The sequence below is a fragment of the Ambystoma mexicanum genome, chromosome 3q (genome assembly GCF_040938575.1).
Source record: "Ambystoma mexicanum isolate Mex_15411 chromosome 3q, UKY_AmexF1_1, whole genome shotgun sequence".
NCBI classification, from domain to species: Eukaryota; Metazoa; Chordata; class Amphibia; order Caudata; family Ambystomatidae; genus Ambystoma; species Ambystoma mexicanum.
Window position 1 is genome coordinate 224,310,156 of NC_090926.1, and position 23,364 is coordinate 224,333,519.

Below are 23,364 nucleotides of genomic sequence, written 5' to 3' on the forward strand. Positions count from 1 at the left end.
CAACATCTCCCAGCCTTCGACTTTTTGAGGTTGCTAGGCCTCATGGCATCCTGCATCTTCCTTGTGCCAGAGGCTCGCCTGAGAATGAGATCTCTCCAGTGGGCATTAAGAACCCAGTGGTCGCAGTTATCAGGAAAAATGACAGATCTCCTTCGGATTCCGGACAAGGTAGCCTGAGACCTTCAATGGTGGGCTTATCGAGAGAACATTTTGAAAGGAGAACTGTTTTGGCAACCATGGCCGGAGATAACAGTAGTCACGGATGCCTCACTCACGGGGTGGGGAGCCCATGCCAACGCCTTGACCATCAGCGATCGTTGGTCTCCATCGGAGTCCAGACTACACATCAACCTATTGGAGCTGAGAGCGATCAGACTAGCGCTGAAAGCTTTCCTGCCATCAGTACAGGGAAAGAATGTCCTGATAATGACGGACAACACAGTGGCCATGCACTACCCATGCACTACCTCAACAAGAGGAGGCGTGGGATCACTGTCACTGTGCAGAGAGGCAATGCAGCTCTGGTTTTGGGCAATTCAAGAAGCAATCTCTCTATCGGCAGTTCACCTAGCCGGAGAGAAGAACTTGACGGCGGACACTCTGAGCAGGCAGGGCACAGTTTCCCACGAGTGGGAACTAGCTCAGGAAGTCCTTTAGGAGATCTTCGCCCTTTGGGGAACCCCTCAAGTGGATCTGTTCGCCACCAGTACCAACATGAAGTGCGATCTGTTTTGTTCAAGGGAATATCCCCCGAGAGGAGCTCTAGGGGACGCGTTCGTAGTGGACTGGGAGTTTCCACTCCTGTACGTGTTTCCACCAGTCGCTGTCATTTCTCAAATGATCAGGAGGTTGAGAAGATTCCGGAGGACCATGATCCTAATGGCCCCAGACTGGGCCAGGAGAACGTGGTACCTTGACTTTCTGGACATGTCCATCTGCCCTCCAATTCGCCTTCCACTCGAGGAGAATCTTCATCCAGACATCAGAACCCTCAACCTTCACGCTTAGCTTCTGAAAGGTTGAGATTCAAGGATTGGGATATCCCTGATGACGTCATGGAGGTGTTGTTTTTGGCCAGAAGGCCAGGAACAAAGTCTTTATACTGCTACTGTTGGAACAAATTTTGCAGCTGGTGTAGAGAAGAGAATATCGACCCCTTTTCATGTGGTACACCAACGGTGTTATCCTTTCTACTCTATTTGGCAAATTCAGGCCTTCAAGTTGGCACTATCAGGGGCTATCTCGCAGCGCTATCGATCTTCAAGCGCACTGCAGAGGAGCCATCGTATTTCAAATTACCCTTAGTAATACAATTTCTAAAGGGATTAACTAATGTCTATCCTCCAAGACCATTCCAAGTTCCCTTATGGGACTTAAATTTAGTCTTAAATTTCCTGATGGGTACTCCTTTCGAACCACTCTACTCTTGTTTGCTAAGATTTCTCACCCTTAAAACTGTCTTAATAGTGGCACTAACATCTGCTAGAAGGGTGAGCGAATTACAAGCTCTATCTTGTAAACCCCCTCAAACAATTTTTCATAAAGACAGTCGTCCTGCAGGTGAAGCCTAATTTCCTCCCAAAGGTGGTTTCTGAATTCCACATCACTCAGAAAATTACCTTAGCTTCATTCTATCCTCCTCCCCATCTGGGGAAAGAGGAAGAAAGGCTACATAGGCTGGACCCAAGGCGGGCTTTAAGCTTTTACATCAGCAGACTTACTAGGATTAGGCAAGCAGACCAACTGTTTGTAGGTTACTCAGGGCACAAATTGCGACTACCGATAACAAAACAGACCATTTCCAGATGGATTATTTTGCCCATTCTGGAATGTTACAAACTAGCAGGGAAAGAGCCTCCTCAAAATCTTAGGGCTCATTCAACCAGGGGTATTGCATCCTCTTTGGCCCTCCAAAGAGGGGTTCCGGTTCGAGACATATGTGCGGCTGCCACATGGTCGTCCGCACATACCTTCACAAGATTTTACAACCTGGATTCCTCCTCTAGCCAAGAGCCTAGGTTTGGCAAAGCCGTATTACATTCTGTTCATTCCTAAAGGGAAACATGGCGTTTTTACTCCCACCTCCAATTACACACCACTGCTATGGGAGTCTATCAAAGATAAGGAATACGTCGGAGGACACAATCCCTTCGAAGAACAAGTTACTTCTTACCTGGTAGGATGTTCCTCCGACATATTCCTTATCACCCCTCCCATCCATCCCCGCAGTAATACTGCCCTTGTGGTTGCAGCTTACGCTCCTTCAATGTCAATAACCAATTCATGCAGGACTTATCTTGTGCTACAAAACGGAACTGAGCAACGGACGCTGCACGTGGCTATTTATGGGCATGGTGACGTCGGCGCCGATACGGTGGCAGTCGAGGGACACCAACTCGACGGACGTCGATGCGCAGCGCCCTCTACTGAGAAAATATTTTCCGAGGCCAGCAAGCGGGAGACGAATTATCAAAGATAAGGAATACGTCGGAGAAACATCCCATCGAAAGAACGTTACAAGGTAAGAAGTAACTTGTTCTTATGGGCCACCTTTGGAGGTAATCTGAACACAACAGTCTTCTACAGGAACAGCAATCACTTCAGAGTATGGCCTTCCAGCAGCATGGCTATATGCTCAAACAGATTTTCAAACATGTATCATTAATATGCATAAAAGGGCATTCTAATAGATGTGCAACATTAGCCAATGATATGTAAATGTACCACATAAATTCATAATGTCGAGCATTGTCTAGCTTTGTAGCAGGCTGTAAGGAACACAAGGGAAGAAGAGAAGGATGGGATAGATGGTTTAATGAAGGATGCAAGGAAACAAAGGATGCCTTGATGAAAGCCCTAAAAACATCTCCACTAGATAAACTGGTAATAAATAACTGGGCAATCTGCCCTAACCAGAAAATTGAGTTTGAGAATAAAACTTGGGAAGAGCGGTCAATTAGCTGCCTCGCTCGCCAACTCGAGATGCTTCTGGGAAAGGGTGAATCATGGACTGAATCATTGTTCCCAAAGTAACTCACTAAAGGCCAATCTTCAAGATAGTGCATGCACTTTCCTACACTATGTGCGAAACAACCAGAGACCGCGAATAAGGAAAATACAGCATTGGCATGAGGGGGCTGGCAAATGGAGTCTGTCACAGTAAGCTTTGAATACAAGGAAGTTCTAAATGCTATACATACACAAGCATGCGGGAAGAGTCCAGGACCAGATTATATCCCCTCGGATTTATATCCTTATTATGACACATTCTTGTCCCCTGTACGTAATAGTATATTGAAACAGCAGGCTTACTCCTGGAAGCAAGCAATCATAGTCCCTATTTACAAGAAGGGGCAGAGACGATTCCACAGCATACAGACCAATTTCTTTGCTAGACTTTTGGCAAAAAATGTGATGGTATGCTTCTCTCTCGCCTATTGAAGTGTACCACATTCTCGCAGACAACCAGTTGGGGTTGGAGTCCCTTGGGACCAATGAGCAAGTGTGAATATCTATTACACATGCAGGAAAAGTGAACCTGTATACGTGGCATTCATGGACCTGAGCACTACATTTGATAAGGTTAATAGGGTGAAATTATGTCTGGCTCAGATCCATGAATTTCCCGTCGGAATTGGTTAATGTTCTCAAGTTTACTTGCATCTAATATGGCGTGGTTTCCCATGGAGTCTGGAGTACTCCAGGGATGTGTCCTTGCCCCTTTGCTTTCGTTATATACAAAAGGCCTCACGAATGCTGACATTCCACGTTTTTCCATGTTACACCCCAGTTGTACCATCTGCAGATGACGCAGTGCTATTGGCAAGGACTCCCCAAGCATTGCAGCAACTTCTGGATGCTTACACAAAGTTCCTGAATGGTTTAGATCTGTAGATTAACGTTTCAAAATAAATCTGCAGTCGTAATAGGTTACCTGATGGGGTAAGAGACCAAAATGAAAGAATTACTATGTTCTCATTAATGCTAATCCCTTTCCCTCAACTGAATCCTATGACTATTTAGGGATTACCTTTTCTAGTAATTTTAATGGGGAAGTACAAAGGATTAAACTGTTATCCAAGATGACTCGGGCATTAGGTGCCATAAAAAGATGTTCTAACTCTTATAAGGCCCAACCAATCCCATATGTATTAAAATCGGTAGCACAAAAGCCAAAGCTCTATATTGGGTTTTGGAACAACCACTCCATTATCGGTGGTGGAAAATTTGTTAAAAAAATATATTTTAGGCCTACCATTATCGGCACTAAATTATGCAGTTCAAAACAAACGAAACGTATCTCCAATAAAAGATATACTGAGACTAGAACCAGTAAAGCTATTGCAAAAGGTTTGGTTGAATGAGAAAGCATTGGTGACCAGAGAAATCCTCTCATCCTTCTTGGGTAGTGAAAAAAAACTCTGACGGAACCATTGCTAGCTTGTCAGAAATTCTTTTCATTTGGTGAACTGTAATGCCCCCTTTGCAAATGTGCCCATTACTAAAGCAATGGTGTGCATCTCTGCACTAAGATAGCTTTGGAACTGACACTCCGTATGACAGATTGCTATCTCGTTTGGCCAAGGATTTAAAAGCAGTCCTAATTACTCATGCTAGAATCACTGCAACGTGGGTGGGTAATGCTGCAAATAACCCAATATGTTCGATTTGTATGACGCATATTGAGGATTTATTCCACCTCTTCTTCTGTCCTGCATACACCATACCCCATCAACACATCTTGACTCAACTTCTTAGGCCTTTGGCTTGGCTTATAAACAGTGCAGACCAGCTTTGATATATTTAGTAAAAGCAAGTACATCTTTAATATCTTGGTCCTTTGTAAACTATTTTTATTTATTTTAATTGTTCATTTATAATGCGCTTAGTACCAACGAGTGGTTTCTAAGCGCAGGATCTGGATTCGAACCTGGGTCGCGCTGTTTTCTCCAAGACAAACGCATTGCCCCTGAGCTAGCCTCCCTCCTGTTTATATCAATAGGTTCATAAAGGTTTTTATTTACTTGAGCTATTTTGGAAGTCTTAAAATAATGTTAATTAACATGCAAGGAGTATAATGGGTTAGGATGCTAGATGTATGTATAATGTAGTTATACAAGTTTGTTTTATAGAGCAGATGAACCTGTGAGCATCTTTTATTTTAGGGTGGGATGAGTATAATGAATGGGTGATTTTTATGTACTGTAAATTTGATGGATTTTTGTACTCTAAATAAACTAGATTTGACTGATTATATGCATGATATAGAAAAGGCATTGGAAGGTGTAATAAGGAAATCCGACTCATTGGAACTAAACTGAGTAAAAAAAAATCTAACGAAGACCAAACCACGTTTTCATTTAAGTGGTGCGACGAATCTGGACAATTTGTCCCTTCTCTCAAGAAAGGAGCAGCCCCCTTTGAAGCTAGGGAGGGGAGCCTGCTACGCAACACCCTTCCAGGGGCCTGGGCAAGTGGGACCTCGCTGGGAGTGACTTCCCGCTTGGTGATGAGGACTCGCAATCCAGAGCTGAACTCCCAGTCCAAACCACTGTGTCTGCATATTAAGATATGCTGCAACTACTTTACTCCAGAAACATTCTTCTTTTCATGTATTGACTGCAGATAATGCTGAACACTATAGTAAGCGAAGGACACGTCCTGTTTGTTCCTGTGATGTGTGAGAAGAACCGCCTATGGATGAAAGGGAACCGCTACAGAGGCGATCCTCTGCCTCATTGAAGTCCAGGAGGGGTGGAGCCATGCCAAACCAGAGCCAGTGGCAGAGAGTAGGGTGAGGAAGACGCGAGCTGAACACCTGAGGGTTGGCGTTCTACCCGACCTAGGACTTGGAGGGAGCAGATGCTGGAAGCCCCGCTTCTCATCTTGTGGCGCGACCATGAATGAATTTAAGGTAGCGGGCACCCCTCTCCAGAAAGAACATGGTAGGATAACCTGTTGTGTGTTTTTTTTTTCCCACTTTGAGAGTACGCAGCCATTGCTTTTTGCTTACTGTACCTTTCAGAGATAGTAAATATCCATTTGCATATCAGTCTTTGTCCCGCCCACATGGGCAATCCAGCACCAAAATGCTATGGCAATACCCTTCTGAACAAGAGTACCAACAGCAACCCCATACACGTGTTTCAGCCTTGTTGGCCCTCATCAGTGAGGTGGAGCTGTTCCTCTCGGCGCACAGTGAGCAGGGAGTCCACATCTGGGTTCCCCCAGGTAACTCAGGGTGACCAATCCCAAGTTCCTTGCAAAAAATGTTTCAAAAAAGGTAGCAGGTGTAGTTTTTTCCCACTTTGAGAGTTTGCACCCATTGCTCACTGCAATCGAATATCTCTTTATTCCTCTTGAAAAAATAATTTCACAGAAGCAGACTCAGAAGTGCGGCCCCCTCTCGACTTGTTACAAATCTCCTCCCTAGCCTAGGCACCCTTAACCCCCTGGTTAGTGCTACAGAATATTGACTCCTGTCTACAGACTGTCTTATCCTAGAGATGATAATCTAAATGTCGGCTTTCTAAACTCCCACAGGGACTTTCTAACTGTGCCTACTTAATCCAGTTGTTGGTATTCTATAGGGACACAGGAATTGTGCCTTACAGACCCTCAGTTGGAATCTGTCAGACATGTTTCTCCTCTCACTGTCCTGTGCCTCTCTGCTCTCGTTCTCCAATATCCACCAACTGTTTGCTCTCTTCCTCATACTGATTGTCCCACTGTCAGCTCTTACTTTCCTCCATGCAATGATGTTACTTCTGCTTTGATGGTGACATTCTACTTACAATTGACCAAAAAGTATCTTTTGAGGGGCGGATATCCCCCTAACTCCCTTCCCTCATCGACCCTGAAGCCTCCTTTTTATGTTTTATAACTGAACGCTTTTTTCTTTGTTTCCCAATTATAAATCCAACCTGCAATACTTCATTATTCCCTGCAATTCGGGATTCAAACCTTGATTCTATTTTTTAAACCTTGTTTTAAACTTCTTTTCGCATACCCTCTAATTTATTATTTCTTTGTAATCACACCTTTTGTTATTGACTGTTTTGTTTTCAGCAGCATATTCTCTGGTTACCCTATTTAGTGGTTTCTGTGTGAAAATGTCCCCAGAAAAATGTAGTCTGCAAAAAGTAATTTAAAAAAGTCATTCAATAAAAGCAATGCAAAGTGTGAAAAGGTTGCAAGTAATAAGGTTGCCAAGAAGCTATTTTTAAATACACGAGTGTAACCCTAAATATGACCCACACATCTAACAAAACCTCAATAATTACTCTAACTCCAACCATTATTCCACCCTGAAATCTTACAGAACACTAACCCTTCAGCATGCTAAAGCATTTAATTTGCATGTTAAACAATACAGAATAAATAGAAAGTGAACTGTGAACCTATCTCAAACTTCATCACCAGCTCAACACATACATAGTCTTTGCCCTAATCCAAACCCTTGCTCTAATACTAACCTTCGCCTTAACCGAACTTCAACTCTACCACTTACCATAATGCTTACTTTAGCCTAACCACTAGGTTTATCCTAACTGCTATCCTACGCAAATATCACCAGCCCTCTCCAACCTCCCAATCCCTTTTTTAACACTTACCCAAACCGTACTCTATTAACCCTAAAATAACCGCTACCCTAATACTAACCCGGACAATTAATGTACCCTAACGACCATTCCCAACCCCTAATCCCACCTTAAACCAGCCAATTGGAAGCCCACTAAACCCTCCTTAACACCAACAATTACCCTAGCAGCACTACATTTTTAGCTACTTTGCAACTGAATTTGACTTTTTGCTTGGCAACATTTTCACTACAGTGCTATTTTCACCACATTTTCACTGGCAACATTCTTGTTGGCTACATTTTCACTGGATACCATTTAGTGTTTACAGTGGTCACTAGATGAGTCTATCTTTACCCAGAGCCTGGATGTCTGTTTCCATATGTTTTTGTATTTAGACAGTTTGCATTTGACGGTCAAGGGACACCATGTCTGTGGGAGGCAGATATGCATGCCATTGAAGCATGCATCCCTTTGACAAATACATTTCACATTCAAATAAATGAGAGCTGTTGTCCCATATTATCAAACTTGTTAACCAATCCCAGTGGGACATCCTACTTAATTCAATTGGAAAATGGCATTGTGTAGAATTCTATTGTGTAGAGTGGCATGTTGACAGGCAAGTTGAGAAACATTCATCCTTGATAGCTGCGTCTAATCTCTGCTACCCTCCCAACTCTTCAATCTGTTACACGCACCTATACACGCACACACACCCCTATAAACTAACCTACTCTCCACCCTCTTTTCTCTCTCTACTTTCTCAGTCAATCTCTCCCTCACAAACTAACTCAAGTCTCTTTGAAGTCGATCTCCACCTCTTACACCCTCCTAGCTGGTCTTTGTCCATCTCCTTTGCTCCAGAGCGTGGCTGAACACCCTTTAACCTCTTCACCTGCTGACTTTTTATTAGCCTCTCCTTCCCTCTTGTGGAGCACCTGTGGGGTCTGTGGAGACTCAGGAAAATACTTAGTGCCTTCGGATGTTTGGCTCAATAAAATGCTGGTCTTTCGGTGGGCTTGATAGCGGACCATAAACATGCCCCTTTTTTGTCACGGAGCAAGAATAAAGGCATGATTACCCTTGAATGGAGGAGGGGAAGCAATACACAAATGTGAGCCTCTGACATGAGCACGTCACTGAGGGGTGGGCCGCACTGCACAGCTAAGCTGTCTACGGCACGGGCTGAGGTTGGCACGTAGGCGAGATGCCGCCGACCAGACAACGGAGAGAGTAGAGTCTGTGAGGCAAAGGCAGCTCAAGGCAAGCCTTATCTGGAGGCGTGACCGACGTGGTGGGCCCAGTGCACACAAACCACCAGTGCGCTGAAACTAGTGCAAGAGAATACCTGCTTGTATCCAGACTGGAATACCTGCAAGCTGTGGGCATCGTGACCGCTTTCCAAGAGATGCTGCACCCATGGAACAAACCCAATGAACGTAAGGTATCTGGGTTGACCAGGGTAGAGGGAGGCAGAGAAAAGCGAGAATGAAAGGGGAGGAAGGAAGAGTTGCCATAAGCCCCTACAAGGGTCAGGGAGATGCCGAAAAAGAGAACAGATATTATGGGAGCCCAAGAAACCCAAAGATTGTAATCCACCAGACTGCTCAGAGGAACTCACAAGAGCTGGGAGAGATACGCATAATGAAAGGGGTTACAATACCCTATGGAGATGAGACATTGGGACAGAGGAACCTAAGGGGGCTAGAGAGGCCCAATAAACACACTGAAGAATATGAAGAATAAATACCAGTGGAAGCACAGACTCCTGAAGCCTTTCAGGAAAGGTCACTACAAGCAAGTTGTGGAGAGGGAGCAGGGACATATCCCTCCACTTAAAGATATTGAGACAATTTGGTTTTTCAGGGACGTAAGACTTCCTTTACAGAGCTAAAGGATACTTTGTAACTTTATATTGTTTTCTACAACCACATATTGAACCCAGAATCGGGGGAGGCTTCCGAGAAGGCATAGGAAGAGCGAGGTGAAATCAGGGCACTCTGCCTAGTTTTACTTTTATATTTTTTTAAGTGGTAGCGCCAGTTTCGCAGGTAGGTTTGGTTAAAGGGCTATTTTGACTATTGACAGGCACTTTTAGTTTTGATAGGATGGGAAAGGCATTTTCTTTTCAAATTAAATAAAGCCTTTTGACAGCATGTCATCTTGACATGATTTTTTATCACCCCTACCTCCAGAACCTTAACACCAGGGAGTGCCTAAGACTCCCCCTACCCCTTCCAGCAGGGGTTGTGGTAGGTGTAGGGATAGGGAAAAGCACATACCAGTCACTGCATCAGTAAAGAGTAGGAAACAACCCCTGCAGTTGGCGGCTAATGTTTCATCTACTCAGGAGGGGTTTACCAATGTTGCATGCTCACACCATCTAGTAACCCTTGCTCTATTAAAGACATGTGCCATATATAACACATCAATAAACAATGCATTTAGATAGACAGCCCATTCTTTTAGTTTATGGTCAAATACTTCTGATGGACCACTCAATGAATGCTTCTTACTCTAATGTAAAAAGTATATTTTTTAATTGTCACTATGCACACCACACTTAAAATGCAAAAAGTAATTGATGAAAAATCTGAAATCCTTGCCACTACCTCTTAATCGAGAGTAAGGCTGATCAACCTTCTCAAAGAAATCAGTCACCTTAAAAACCAACTACCTGCCTCACCCAGCTAATGCTTGGTGACCTCACCAATCATGCTAGGCAATCTTCTTCATAGAAGCTCCTGCCTCACCAAATCATAATAGGCAACCTCATAGAAGCACCTGCATCAATATCTTATGTCAATGAAGGGTGAAACCCTCTCATACTTACTAACTGTAGAACGTAGGGAGATGAGAGCTGGAGAAGACTGGAGGCCTGAAGCAGATTACACTATCCAGGAAAAATGACCAATTCTCCCAAATATGAAAAAGCCATCTGACGGAGCACCATCAAAAAAAGCTTAAAAATGGGAATAAATGCTTTAAATATTTTTTATTTTGAATGTATAAAGCGCGCAGCGGCCCTCGGGCATTGTGGCGCTGTTACATAAGATGCAGACAGGATTAACTTGGGTACATACAAGGATCACAGTGTGGTATAAAATATCAGTTGGGATTAATGGTGCCAGCATGTAGCCAATCAAGAATAAGGTCTGCTTTTAGGTGGTGATCTAGTTTGCTTGGGCGAGAAAAGCAAAAGGTTTCCCCATACTGCTAAGCAAAATCAAAGTTCTGCTCAAAAGTCAATAGGCCGAGTCCTTTGGAGACTAAAAATGTCTAAAAACAGCCACAAATCCAGTTCAGTGGCTTTTAAACCCAGCAAGGACAAAAGGAGTGACTTGACTCCTCCCTGCTGGAAGGACTATGCTTCCTCCAGCCCTCCATCTTCTGTCCCCTTGTATTCTTGCTAGCTCTGCCGTCAAACAGCTGTGTGCAAGGCTTAAAGTCGGCCTTATTTATTCAGAGTTCCAATTGTCCCACACCTACAACCACTAAAGGTGTCTAAATAGAAGGGAGGGGGAGAGACCTGCTCTGTAGCAGTGGTAGCAGCCAACAGCATCAAGATAATACATACTAAAGCAAGGTTGGCTCAGCACATCCCTATCTGTCAGGTTAAAACTGCTTGACCACTTGAGAAGGAAAGAGTTCTGTAGTTTTTCTGCAGTGCTGTAGTTCTTTCACACAGCCTTCTCTTGTTTACTTTTTATTGGAGCACTTGGCACTTGTCCCAGAAAAGCATAGAGAGCAGTTAACTGCTTTGTTTATAGAAAAAGTATAGTGTTCCAGCTTCAAGGTCACTGGCACTCATCCCAGTTTCTCGCATAAGAACATTGATGTAATTTGACATTGCTAAGGCTGATCTTGCGGCTCACATTTTACTAAATATAAGCATTTGCATCAAGGCTGGGCTATGGCTCAAATATGCCACTTTATGCATGGCCTCGGCATGGATATAACTGAAGTTAAACATCACTCTGGTGGTCCTCCTCCTCCTGTCTGGCCACAGCTCCCATTGGCCCTTTGTCAGCTGTTCACTCTTGGCCAATCGCTAGCAGAGCTAGTCCTCTGTGGCCTGTGGTTCCCTTGGAAGTCTTTCAGAAGGCTTCTGGCCTGCCCCTTTCTTTCTCTCATTCTTGTGCAGGCGTTCATGTGCTCAGATTCCTAGTTTTTCCTGGGATTCTTTACAGGCTTTGAGTTTTTCTTCCCAATTGAGTTGGGGAGGATTTCTGGATCTCGCGTTTTCAGTCCTTAAACTGCTATCTTTCCCATTCCCCTGGGACACGTCTGAGATTGTTGTGTTGGGTCTCACATTCTCTTTGTGAATAGAAAGTTGCATTACAATTCTGTTCACAACTCCATTCCTCTGGCTCTCTGCCTGATTTTCCAGGTTCAGCCCAGATGTATTCTGGGATTGGCGAAGACCTGGCCAGGACAGATGCTGATAGGCATTAAGGCTGAGGCAGTGTTATTCATGTTCCTGCACATATTCAGGCACTGGGGGGGGCTAGGTTCCTTCTTCCCACTACACCTTTTTTTGCAATGTCAGGGATGAGTAGAGGAAAAGCCAAATGACCCGGGAATCAAATTAAATATTTTCAGACCGTCTTTAACCAAAAACATGAGAGACCTGTGTCCGAAGGACTTTACGCCCGTTAAACGTTAAAACCTATAAAGGTGTTGGGGTAGAAAAAGGTAGCTCTAATCATCCCTTGTGATTTACTCAGGGCCCCTTTGGCAGCTCATGACATCATTTGGCCCCTGTGCACCATCTCTTGGTTCTGTCGAATGAGGTCTGGGGGTTGTGGGTGAAGAGGTCACTTACAGCATCTGGATTTGGGTCGGACTATTCAACAGTTCTGTTTTCTGTCAAGACGGTTCCTGGGACTGGACATCTGGATAAGCCTGGCACGATGAAGGGTCGGCACGATAAAGGGTCACCACTGACCTTAGGACACATGCAGGTCGAGATCAGTGATGGCTGCATTAAAACAAAATATATTTTTTAATGGCAAGTGAACTCTTATGGCAGGAACAAAATCTGGTTTTGCAAGGCTACTCTTCATGCTGGAGAGCTGCAACTGCAGGGGAGGCCTATTTCACAAGTCAGTGGTCTGTGGAGTCCCAGATATTAATTTGGGCAGTGATTGATGCAGCAAGGCTGTCCACGAGGACGCTGTTCAGCCCATAGGATGGTTCCGGGGCGCATATGAAGGCTTTCAAGGCCAGGGTCCTCAAGCAGTGGTTGTTTGGTTGTTACCACTGGTCAAGGCACTGATGAAGGCCATCTGAAGCCACAAAGGAGCAGGAATTTGCAGGGATGGTTGAACACTGTTGGCCGCCACAATGAGTTCTGTCTCTTCAGCAAGATCCTACTCTCCATAGGGGTCTTGGCTCCAATAACGAGCTGCTGAATGGCTGCAAAGGTACCCCTTTATCCAGGATTTGTGCTGGTCATTCCCCATGCACACCAAGTGTATGTAAGTATCTGTACCATTCAAACCTGCAGAAACGGTCCAGTCATGGACAGCATCTGCCCACCACATCTGCCCAGCAACAAACCCACTTTGGCATGGCTGTGGACTGGGACCAGACCGTCCCAGACCCCATATCTGGACGCAAACACACACCCCCTCTTTGCCCAGAGAAGTTGAGGTTTCCCCAGAATAGGGCTTGGCCATATATGGCAAAGTCGCCCCTCAAGAAGGCCAGGAAGCGGTCCAAAATGTAAGATTGCCAAAGGACAGGCATAAACTTTGTGTAAAGGTAATTTTAGCTTATATGGTACTGCTAAAAGCATTAAGCGGTAAAAATCTAAATTGCGCACAAGAATGAAAATGAACTTGGTAAAATAAGATCAGCTGCTACCAGCCTGTCTTGGACACATCCAAGTAACCACAAAGGTAGACAAAAAGTTATAGGGATGCAAAGTTTCTCAAAGCTACTTACTGTAGGGTGAAGACTGCAAAATAAAATAGAGAATTTCACAATGGAGAACAGAGTTCTTCTGCACCGTTAGCCATAGGAACTGATTAGTGCCCCCAAAACAGATGAGTTTAGCAAGGCAAATGAAATAAAAAGGCTTCACTTGCTTCCAAAAGTCAGGATAGGTATGAAACGGCATATGGTTTGGCTGGCTCATGTGGAATGAAAGCAGCAAATGTCTATTTAGGCAAACAGCAAAAAGAATCTTTCCTAATGAAGGTTTTCTTTTGAAAACGCAGTCATTCTTTGGGATAAAGTAAAGTGGAAGCCCCTCAGTTGTGAAACAGGGTATGCAGTGATGTTACCAAATCTTTTACTGGCAATGGTAATACCGAAACAATTTTACCAGCATTTTTTTTCCATTATTTTTTAAAATAGATGCGTAGAGAGGAGGATGGGGAGGGGATAGAAACGGGGGGAAAAAACAGGGGGTTTGGGGGAGGGGGACCCCAACAACAAGAAATAGCAAAACAATTCTGTTACGTTTATTCGGTATTACCGTTTTTGGTAATAAGATTCGGTAACATCACATGTAACCGTGAAACAGCTGTCGATGTTTTTTTTTAGTTAACGCAAGTTGCGGTATGCACAATGACTTCCTCTGCCTTAATGTTTTTCATTGTGACAAACGAGTGAAAATCCTTGTGGTTTGAAGTAAAAGGAGTTGCCAAAGGTGCATGCAGGTAGTGAACCCCATCCCACCAGGACAACTTTCGGACTCTGAACGATAACGTTGGAGAGTTGAGAGGAACCAGCCATTTTGTTAGTCTTGGATTGCAATCTCAGGAGCCAAAGTTGTGCAGTTGGTGCCCCAACAGTCCAAGACTCTTTCCTGTCTGAGCTGGTCGCAGATCATACTGTGAAAGAACAGACTGAGTCAAAAAAAGAATAAACAAAATGTTGATAAGGGGCACAAGTTAGGAGCAGATGGGTGGGTACTGAAGGTTCATGACGTCATCCCAATTATTCATCCTAGAGTATAATTTTTCTTTAGTTTGTGTCCCCTCCCCACCCTTTGACTTTAGCGAATGCTTGCTCTTTATAAACTGGACTGTGTGCCAAAACCACTGACTGAACTTTCTGCCTGACTGTGGGCACTGGATCATGGATGTTGAACTGAGGTCAATGGATCATACCAGCTCAAGCCAGCAAGTACAATACGTCTCAACAATGTAAATAGTGACTTGGTGGAGGCCCTATGCCCCTGGCCTGAGGAAGAATAGTACATGAAATATCTCCACTGGCTCCCAGTGGCTGCAAGGATCAAGTTCAAAACCCTCTACATTGTCCACAAGGATTTCCGGGGCCTGTGCCCGCACCACATCCAACTCTCTTCTGAAATACCTTCATTCTAGATCCTTTCACTCAGCTACCTCAAACTCTGAGGGTCAGATGCTTCTCCAGGTAGAGTAGGAGCTAGATCTCCCTCCTTTGCAGGTACCTCCCTCTGAAACGGCCTCCCTGCCCCTCTCAGACTTGAGCTGCACCGCCTGAAGTCCTGGAACAGCGCAAGACCTTCCTTTTCTCCTCTGCCTTCTCTCTCTTGGTCCCTTGCTAACTTAAGAGTCTCACTGGTTACCAGGCTCCTAGACGACTAGTCTTCCTTTGCAGTGTATCCTGGACTACTGCACACTTGGGGGCTGTAAATGTAACCCCTACAGCCCCCTACCTCCTTGCTCTTGCCCAGAGCTGTTGCCCTGGCTGCACTTACCCTGAGCCATGCTGCCCTGATCGCACTACCCCCTTTCATCTCCCTTGCACTCCCCCCCAGCCCCCCCTCTCCTTCCCCCTGAACTTCTCATTGTCGCACATGCACAAACCGAATGACACAAGGGCTAGTAGGATAGTTTATCTTGTCCTCCCTATGTCTTGCCTCCCTTGTCTTGTGGCGCCTACACTTGTGTAGAGGTGCATTATAAATGTGATATCATATAAAACCTGAAGCAGAGCCAAGCAACCATGTTTACCCGGAAGCGAAATGTCACGTGGCATGAGCACAGGTGATGGACTATAGTTGGAGACAAAGAGGGTTATTGTTTTCCATGGGAAAAGCAAGCCGGCAGGCCTGTTAAGTGTTCCTTGAAACTTTGAGGGTCATGTGCCCATGAGAATATGAAGGTGGCGGATCTTGAGGGCGAGGCAGGTTGGTTGGCAATAGGCTAACAACTAGGAGGCTGTCCGTTTTGCCTTGAAGGCAAACTATTAAAAACATTTGCTTCACCATCTCCAAACATTTAGTCTACTTTTTGACGTTCACATTAACTACTGAGTCCTTTGCACAAGATTTGGGGGTCCAGACACAAGTGGGTCGCACAGGCTCCAACATGTGCTGTTAATGAAACCAGTTTTGGAAGCGAGTAGGCAAGCTGTTTCAGCTGCATCAAGGGAAGGGCGCAACATGGTGGTTCCGGCTGGTCTTTTTATTTTTAGTAAACCATTTTTAATAAAAGTATAATACAACTTGCAATAAGAACACGAGTGAACTGAAAGGACAGACGGTACGATTCAGTTGGGAAACCACTCAATGTTGTCTTCCATCTAGGCGCAGTAGTACAGCAGCTGTTCATTTCCTCCCCTTCACGCCCCCTCTGCCACCTTAACCCAACTTCCTTTACTATCACTCCTGATGTTCATGAATGCATCCCTTGAGATCCACATGCGTTTTCTTTTCATGCCATCTCTAGGCACTGACCCCATATGTTGTGGTGTTTCTCGGGACAGCCTCTGTCCCCTAAATAGTCTCCCTTCTAATTCCCAGCTTTGGTCGGTCCCTTCCCGCCATCTATTTACGCTTTGCACCACCGGTCTGCCCCATCCAGATGCCAGATCCATTTTACCCACCATCCGTGCCGTTTTAATCAGGCGTTTTTCTTTGGAGTTGAAGTCTGTGTCCCCCAGATGTGCAACAGCCCTAATTTGGGGCATCCTGGTATAGGAGACCCAAGTGTCCTAGATAGTGTTCAGAATTGATCTCCAGAAGGACTGCATCTTGGGGCATTCCCAAATCGCATGCATAAAGGTGCCTACCACTCTGGTTTTACACCTCAAACAGAATGGGTCTGTTCGCTTTTCCCATGCGATGTAGCCGATCCCTGGTGTAATACACCTAATGAAATATTTTATAGTGAATGAGGTGTATCTACTTGCTAGCTTCTCTGGGCGATCCCAGGGACTCCAGCCAATCCTCCTAATGTCCCCACATCCCCACCCATTTCTTTCAATTTAGTTTCACCTGACATTGTTTCACCTGGTATAAAAGAGTAATGTTTTTACCCATATTTTTCTCTTCCAGGAGATTAGCTTCTACAGGGGAACATTGGAGGATATTCCAGTTGTCCCTGCCCTCATGCGTTGTTGTGTGTTGCAAGCGTACATATGTGAATTGGTCTGTCAGATTGTATGTATCCCCTAGGTGTCAGAAGGTAGCCAATTGTTTTTGGTCCATGATATGTTGAACTTTTCTGAGTCCCTGTGTGTACCATCTTGTTTGGTTTCCCATCTTGCAAACTTCAGGCAGATCCAAATGTTCCCATAACAGTGCTTTCATTGTCTCCATTCCAGCAGATTGCCTTGAGCACTTCCTTCTGGGCTGTAAGTGTATGCTGGCCTGGTTGTAGCAATTTAAATGTTTGTGCGTTTCTGTATAACACTTGGATGGGAGGGGGACGGGGGATTCACTGTCTCCTCATCTCCTTTCGTTTCAACCTGATATGAGCCATTCCCCTGTCCTCAAATACCCCTATGTTCACTGCTGTATATTGGGGAGCCCAATAATACTTTTGGATGATGGGCGATCCCAATCCCCACGTTGCATACCGATCTTGTCAATGTCTGTAGCACAACTCTTGGGGTGCTCTTACCCCATATTATTTCCCTTTGTTCTGTGTTTTGTAGCACTCTGGGGAATCTTTCCTGGGGTGTTTTTGGAGGATGTAAAGGAGCCTGGGCAACGCCATCATTTTGAATAAATTTGCCGTACCCAGCATCAAGATCGGGAGGCCCGCACAGTGCCTTGTACACTCTAGTATCGGGTCTGAATTATTTAGGAGAAATGCAGCCCCCTCCGCACAATCAAATATGTATTCGTATCTCTGGCAATCCTGAGTGGGTAGTTCTCTGGGATCGCTTCCATTTCACTAGCACGCATGCAGTGGCAGCCCCTGTTGCACATCCATTGTAACGTCTTGGTTTGCTCTGCTCTCACAGCACCTCCCTTTTTATTGAACGACCAAAGCGACAATAGCCATGAAAATTGTTAAGGCTGTGCTATAAGATCCAATCGCAAAACATAACACGTAAAACCTGAGCTAAAAGTGATGCAGTCTGTTTTTGGTATGCGGTCTGTTTTGCAATGGTGGTCTTTGGTACATTGGTGACTGTGTGCTCTGCCAATGTTTGAGAATTATCCTGGCACAGGAATCTCACTGGTCATATTTCTATAGGCAAGTTAACTCTCTAAGTACCCAAACAATTTGTAATGGGTATAGTTGACAGGATATCGATTGATAAGCATATCTCGTGAACATTAACTCCAAAGTGCACATTCTGCAGTCCGTAGTTGGGACATGGTCCACGTTTACAGTAGTTCTTAGAGCATTGTACTGTAGCCTGACGAATACATTCTATATCTAAGACATTGGGAACTATGGTGGGTGTTGGGAAAGATTTCTCTTGGCAACTTTCCCTCCATAGTTTCTGTGGACCCGCAATCTTTTTGCTTTGTTTTTTTTAACCTGTACTGACGTTTTGAGGGGATGCTTCACTTCCTCTGCCTTGTGCAAATTTGTTCTGGGGAAACTGTTCCGTCCATTAAATTATCACTACAGGGAAACAGTTTCCTTACTCCTTTTACATTTTTGTAACGTTTTGACATTAGACACAGCATCTCACAATGCATTGTAATGGGGCTACGTTTGTATTTACTCTATCTTTCTACACTTGGCATTTCTGGTTACTTTTATATGTGCCTGAAGACAAGCTTGCGGCAGCAGATATTTACCATGTTTGCATTATTTATAGTGTGCCCATTTGCGTTTTACTGTGTATGGCTACTAAACTTGGCTAGTGCCCTAAAATGCCCATATGAATTTCGATTGTTTGGCCATATTGTTTGGCCTTTTTCCTGCAATGCCAGGTCAGGAAATCCCATGTAAGGTTGTGCACTTACCTGGGAAAGCTGATGCTTTTGTGTGTTTGTGTGTCCCCCCGAAAGTGGGTGGAACAGTCTGGTCCCACTCCACATGTGTGGTGCCAGTGAGTCTAAGTGTAGGGCATGAGTGAAACCAATAGTTGTCCCTGATTGGACAACTACTGACTGTTTCAATGATGCAGATCCTTACCATTGGTGGGCTTGGACTTGCTCAACTTTTGGAGTTTTGATAAGAGCACTCCTGCAGCAACACAAGTAACTTAACTGCTAAAGATACATTCAGGGGAGAAGGCTTGTGGCTCGTTTGACTTTTGAGCACAAGGCCCCATTCTTATTGGTTCCATCTTTACTGCATTCATCTACGTAACTGTTGGAAGTGTTTACGTGAATGCATTTTAAGATGCTATGGTGAATGTATATATGTTTATTATTAAGTATTGTGCAATATCACCTGCTAGTTTCCCTTTTTTAGTGTTTAAGGCCTTGAATAAATATTGTATTTTTATACATGGACTCATTGTTGACCCCTGACCCCACTCTCGCTCTCCTTGGCTGCTCTCCATGGTTACCTTGTGTTTTGGCTTCCTTCTGCGTTCCCTGTACACTATAACTAGGGTGGCCTCCTAAAATCTGTCCCTCAGCCCAGATTTTAGAAATCCATTTAGACAATGGGTATATTTTGTCAAAGTATTTCTGCTGGCTCTTTAAGATGGTGGTATTGGAAAAATATTATTGGTCACTCTCAGAATTTCTTATTGATATTGTATGGTGGCACTAATCCGGACAGGTGGCAATGGCAGTTAAGGAGGCCGATTTGTTACAGCAGTGAATGCAAAAATGTGGCAACTTCAAACTATGAAAACATTGGTAATCTGTGCAAACATGGATTTAATTTCTTTACAAAGGTCATGCATGATACGAAGTGCCTTGAACAATGCTTGTTTTTATGGTTGTCCTTGTTCTCTTTTTCGCTGTAGCACATAGTCCATTGTCATGGAAGTACCTTGTTACCCCAGTTCTTGGGAATGTACCGGCTTACTGTGGAAAGCGAAGACCATTATATGCTCATAATGAGAAACATGTTCAGCCACAGGCTTACAGTCCACAAGAAGTATGACTTGAAGGTATGTAACTGAAATGGTCCCATGCCTTACCATTTGTGTTTTGCCTTGTAGCCCTGGTCCAGTATGCAAAGTGAGTGTGGCAGAACACTATTTGCAGAAGATAATGCATTTTGCTTTGAAGGTAGCAGTTCATTTATCACTGGTGAGATCTTTCTTTTATGTTACTCATAGTTGCTACACAGTAATGATCAAGCAATCAAATATTTTCAGAGATTGTCTTGGCACAATGACCAGTTCTTGGGTTGAGAGCTGGGATTCTTTAACAATATTTTAAACCTGTTTTTCATTAGCACCCTGGTCAGGGACACTAACCAGTCGGGGACCTTGGAATGGGGGCTGTATTCTTTGGTATAAGCCTGCGATTCGATCGCCACCCCTCACTTCAGCCCACCTCTCACCCTGTGCTTCACTTGTTCTGCCGTCATACCCCCATCCACTGCTGGTTGTAAAGAATAATGAAAACATTAAATATAGTAATACTTGACTGACTTCAGTCCTGCAATGCTGTATCTGGTACAGACGTTACTTTCAGTTCTGATTACACGTTTGAATCAACACTTAGAACTGACTCCTGTTCCAAACACTGCATCACAAGACTGTGGAAAAGTGAGTTTTACTGTTTTCTATAAATAAATTAAAAAAGAATCATTGCCCTTTACCAACCATGCTGGTAATGGCACCACCTGCCCATTCAGAAATCCTTGCTCAGACCCTTAACTTGGGCAGCAGCCAATACCAGCAGGGTTGGCCCGTTGCCTCGGTCATATCACCTCAGAAAACATGAAAGTTGAATCAATGGGTGACACATCAGGCTTCTGAAGGAGTGCTTTAACATATTCGGGCCACAATAATGTGACTATTGTTAACAAGTGGAACATGCTTAAGATTAAAATTCAGGTGGTTATTGTATGACTGCTGAATTTGACATGATTGTTAAGGGAATATTTTATTTTTATTTCACTTAGGGATCATTAGTGAGCCGTGAAGCCAGTGATAAGGAAAAGGTATGGGTTTTTTTTTCTTACATCAAATTGTATCAGTATTTATTTTGTTATCGATAATGCTCCTCACTGTTGCGCATACCTGAGCAGATGGCATCACTTAAATGTTTACCTACAAATGTCTAATTATTGCCTTCCTCTGACAGATTCCTCATCTTTTGTAATATACCTGTAGGTGCAGACTTGACTAATCTGTAAACCTTTTACAACCACCTGATGGCACAGCATATCTCCATATTGACTCCAACCAGCATAGCTGGCGATTCTGTGCGTATGTTATTCAACCAGTATATGTCCTGAGCTGGCCATGTCCTTTAACATTTCCTTCTTTACATGGTCACAGACCTAGGTTGTCACGGAATATCCACTTGAAAAAAGGTTTTCTTTTGGCCCGTGTCCCAAGTATGGGTGCTGGCCCTCTAATTGTGACTGACTAGTATCTGTCTCATACCTTAAATGCTGAGTTTGGTTCCTGGTGCAGGACAATAACATGAAGAATGTAGATAAGCAATATCCATGTAAATCAGACGGTGAAGATGGTAGGTCACCACGGTCTTCATGGTCTTAAGCAAATCAGATTTTGGCAGGGTCCCCTCAGCAGAAATGCACATTTCTATGCCAACCTGGTTCCTGACCTTTAGTAATTTATTTTATAAGGTCACACACAAAATATTTGATTGGGGTAATAAGTTATCGGTTTACTCAGAACACATAGCAAGGGCTTGGGCGCTTTACAAATGTAAAACAATAAATAAAAATAAATAAATCAGTGTAAAAACAGTAAATGGTCAGTTAAGGCTAACTCACTCTATACCCTAAAACGTAAGCCACAGACACAGTTCATATACACTTTGAGAGGCGAGTTAAAGAGCTGAACCCCTAGATAATATTACTCACAGGCAATTGCGATTGTTACAGATTTAAGATTTTTATTTTGCTAGAAGTGGAAGAAGTCGTCCAGATGCTGTATCGGGTCTTCTCACCACTCTTCACTTCCTGTCTGCGCCACCAGTCCAGCACTTCTGCTCTCATTCTTCAGAGGAGTTCCCATTCATAAATTGTAGGGAGCTCTGGTGAGGGCTGTGCAATCTAATCTAATGGTGGGAAGTACGTTGCCCAAAAGAAAAGGCCAGACACTCCAATGATGGCTGTAGCAGAGCAGTCAGTCCTAACCTACGGGCTGAGAAAGGCTAGCAGGCAGGTACTGTTAATCACAATAGACACCACAAAAGAATACACCACACTGATCTACTGAAAATATATGAGCTTTTCTAATGGACTCCTGCCTCCCACAGATTCCCCATCTGATATATCCACAGTGCAGCTGTTTTCGGAAACCTTTCTGCCACCAAGGGGCTCAGCTTTACTCTGTCTCCCCTCTGCTTGATCCCTTTACGCGCCCTGTGCCGACATGACGTCTAGGTCAGTATATATTGAGATATTGAGGCGCCATGCTCTGACCTCATTTCCTTTACTCGGTGCACTCTGTTCACTTCAGTAAGACACTCTTACATTTTTCTAAATTTTCTTCATGCTCAATGTAATGAAGGCTTCAGGTTTGAAAACCTGCGTGGATTGCGGCTGGCAAATGTCTGCATTGGATCTACACAGGATTTGGCTCTACTGCTTTGAGGATCATGACTCCCAGTACTGCGTGTTGTGCCAGTCCATGCAGCTGAAAACCCTGCGAGAGGACGGTAAAGATTTTGCACCTACATTCACAGGACCAAAGGTGAAGTTGTGCACTCCTGTTCAAGATCGCGGGGTGTGGATCGTCGATCCAAAGAGATTGTCCCCATGCAAGGAAAAGAAGAGAAGAAGCATCACAAGATGACTCGCTTCCTGGGTGGATCCGCTTCATCTTAGTAGAGCTACCACTCCAGGGAATCCCCAGAGAAGGAAGCTCTGGTAGTTTTTCATCCCATCCTCCACCCGCAGGAATGGAAGAAAACTTGCATCAAGATGATTCATATATTTTCCAAGGTGCCGATGGTGCGGATTGTCTCTGCTCAGGCGGGACCCACTACCTCTTTTTGGACTGGCAGCGATCCCGCAGGAGATCACTCGCGCACACTTATGGGCTTGGTCTACTCCCAAAGAGGTACAAAGTTCCCCAGTGCCCTCAGGCTCTGCCTTCAGGCACCTGACTATTCACCAGCTCCAGTTTTGTTGTCGACCCCCGGAGCTCCTCTGTAATATGCTCTTCTCCCCTGGAAATTCTTAATGTTCAATATGTATGAAATCTATGAAGAGGGAGAACATGTGGCCTTTGATTTGGAAACCTTTCTGTCTCCAGAGAAGAGACTTTCCGGAGGAGTTTTATGGCTGATACCCTGGGGCCAACTACTCCATCCAGGGCTAAGATTCAGATTGAATTAACGGATCTCTGGGATGAAGGCCTCGAAATGGAAACCTTGATACCTTTCAATGTAGCAGTGCATGCCACCGTATTGGTGGTGCGAGTATGGCTGCCTCTGCACCTACTTTTGACTAAGAACTGTCTAGAAAGCACTGTCCTGCCC

General features: G+C 44.3%; 1 protein-coding gene across 1 annotated transcript in view; it reads left to right on the forward strand.

The window, feature by feature from the left end:
• PIP4K2C (phosphatidylinositol-5-phosphate 4-kinase type 2 gamma) overlaps positions 1–23,364 on the forward strand; it is a 601,833-nt gene that overhangs the window by 339,022 nt on the left and 239,447 nt on the right. The window contains exons 5-6 of the mRNA XM_069653597.1: positions 19,695–19,841; positions 20,807–20,845. Coding sequence (XP_069509698.1) covers positions 19,695–19,841; positions 20,807–20,845 — 186 coding nt within the window. The remainder of the gene's footprint in view (positions 1–19,694; positions 19,842–20,806; positions 20,846–23,364) is intronic.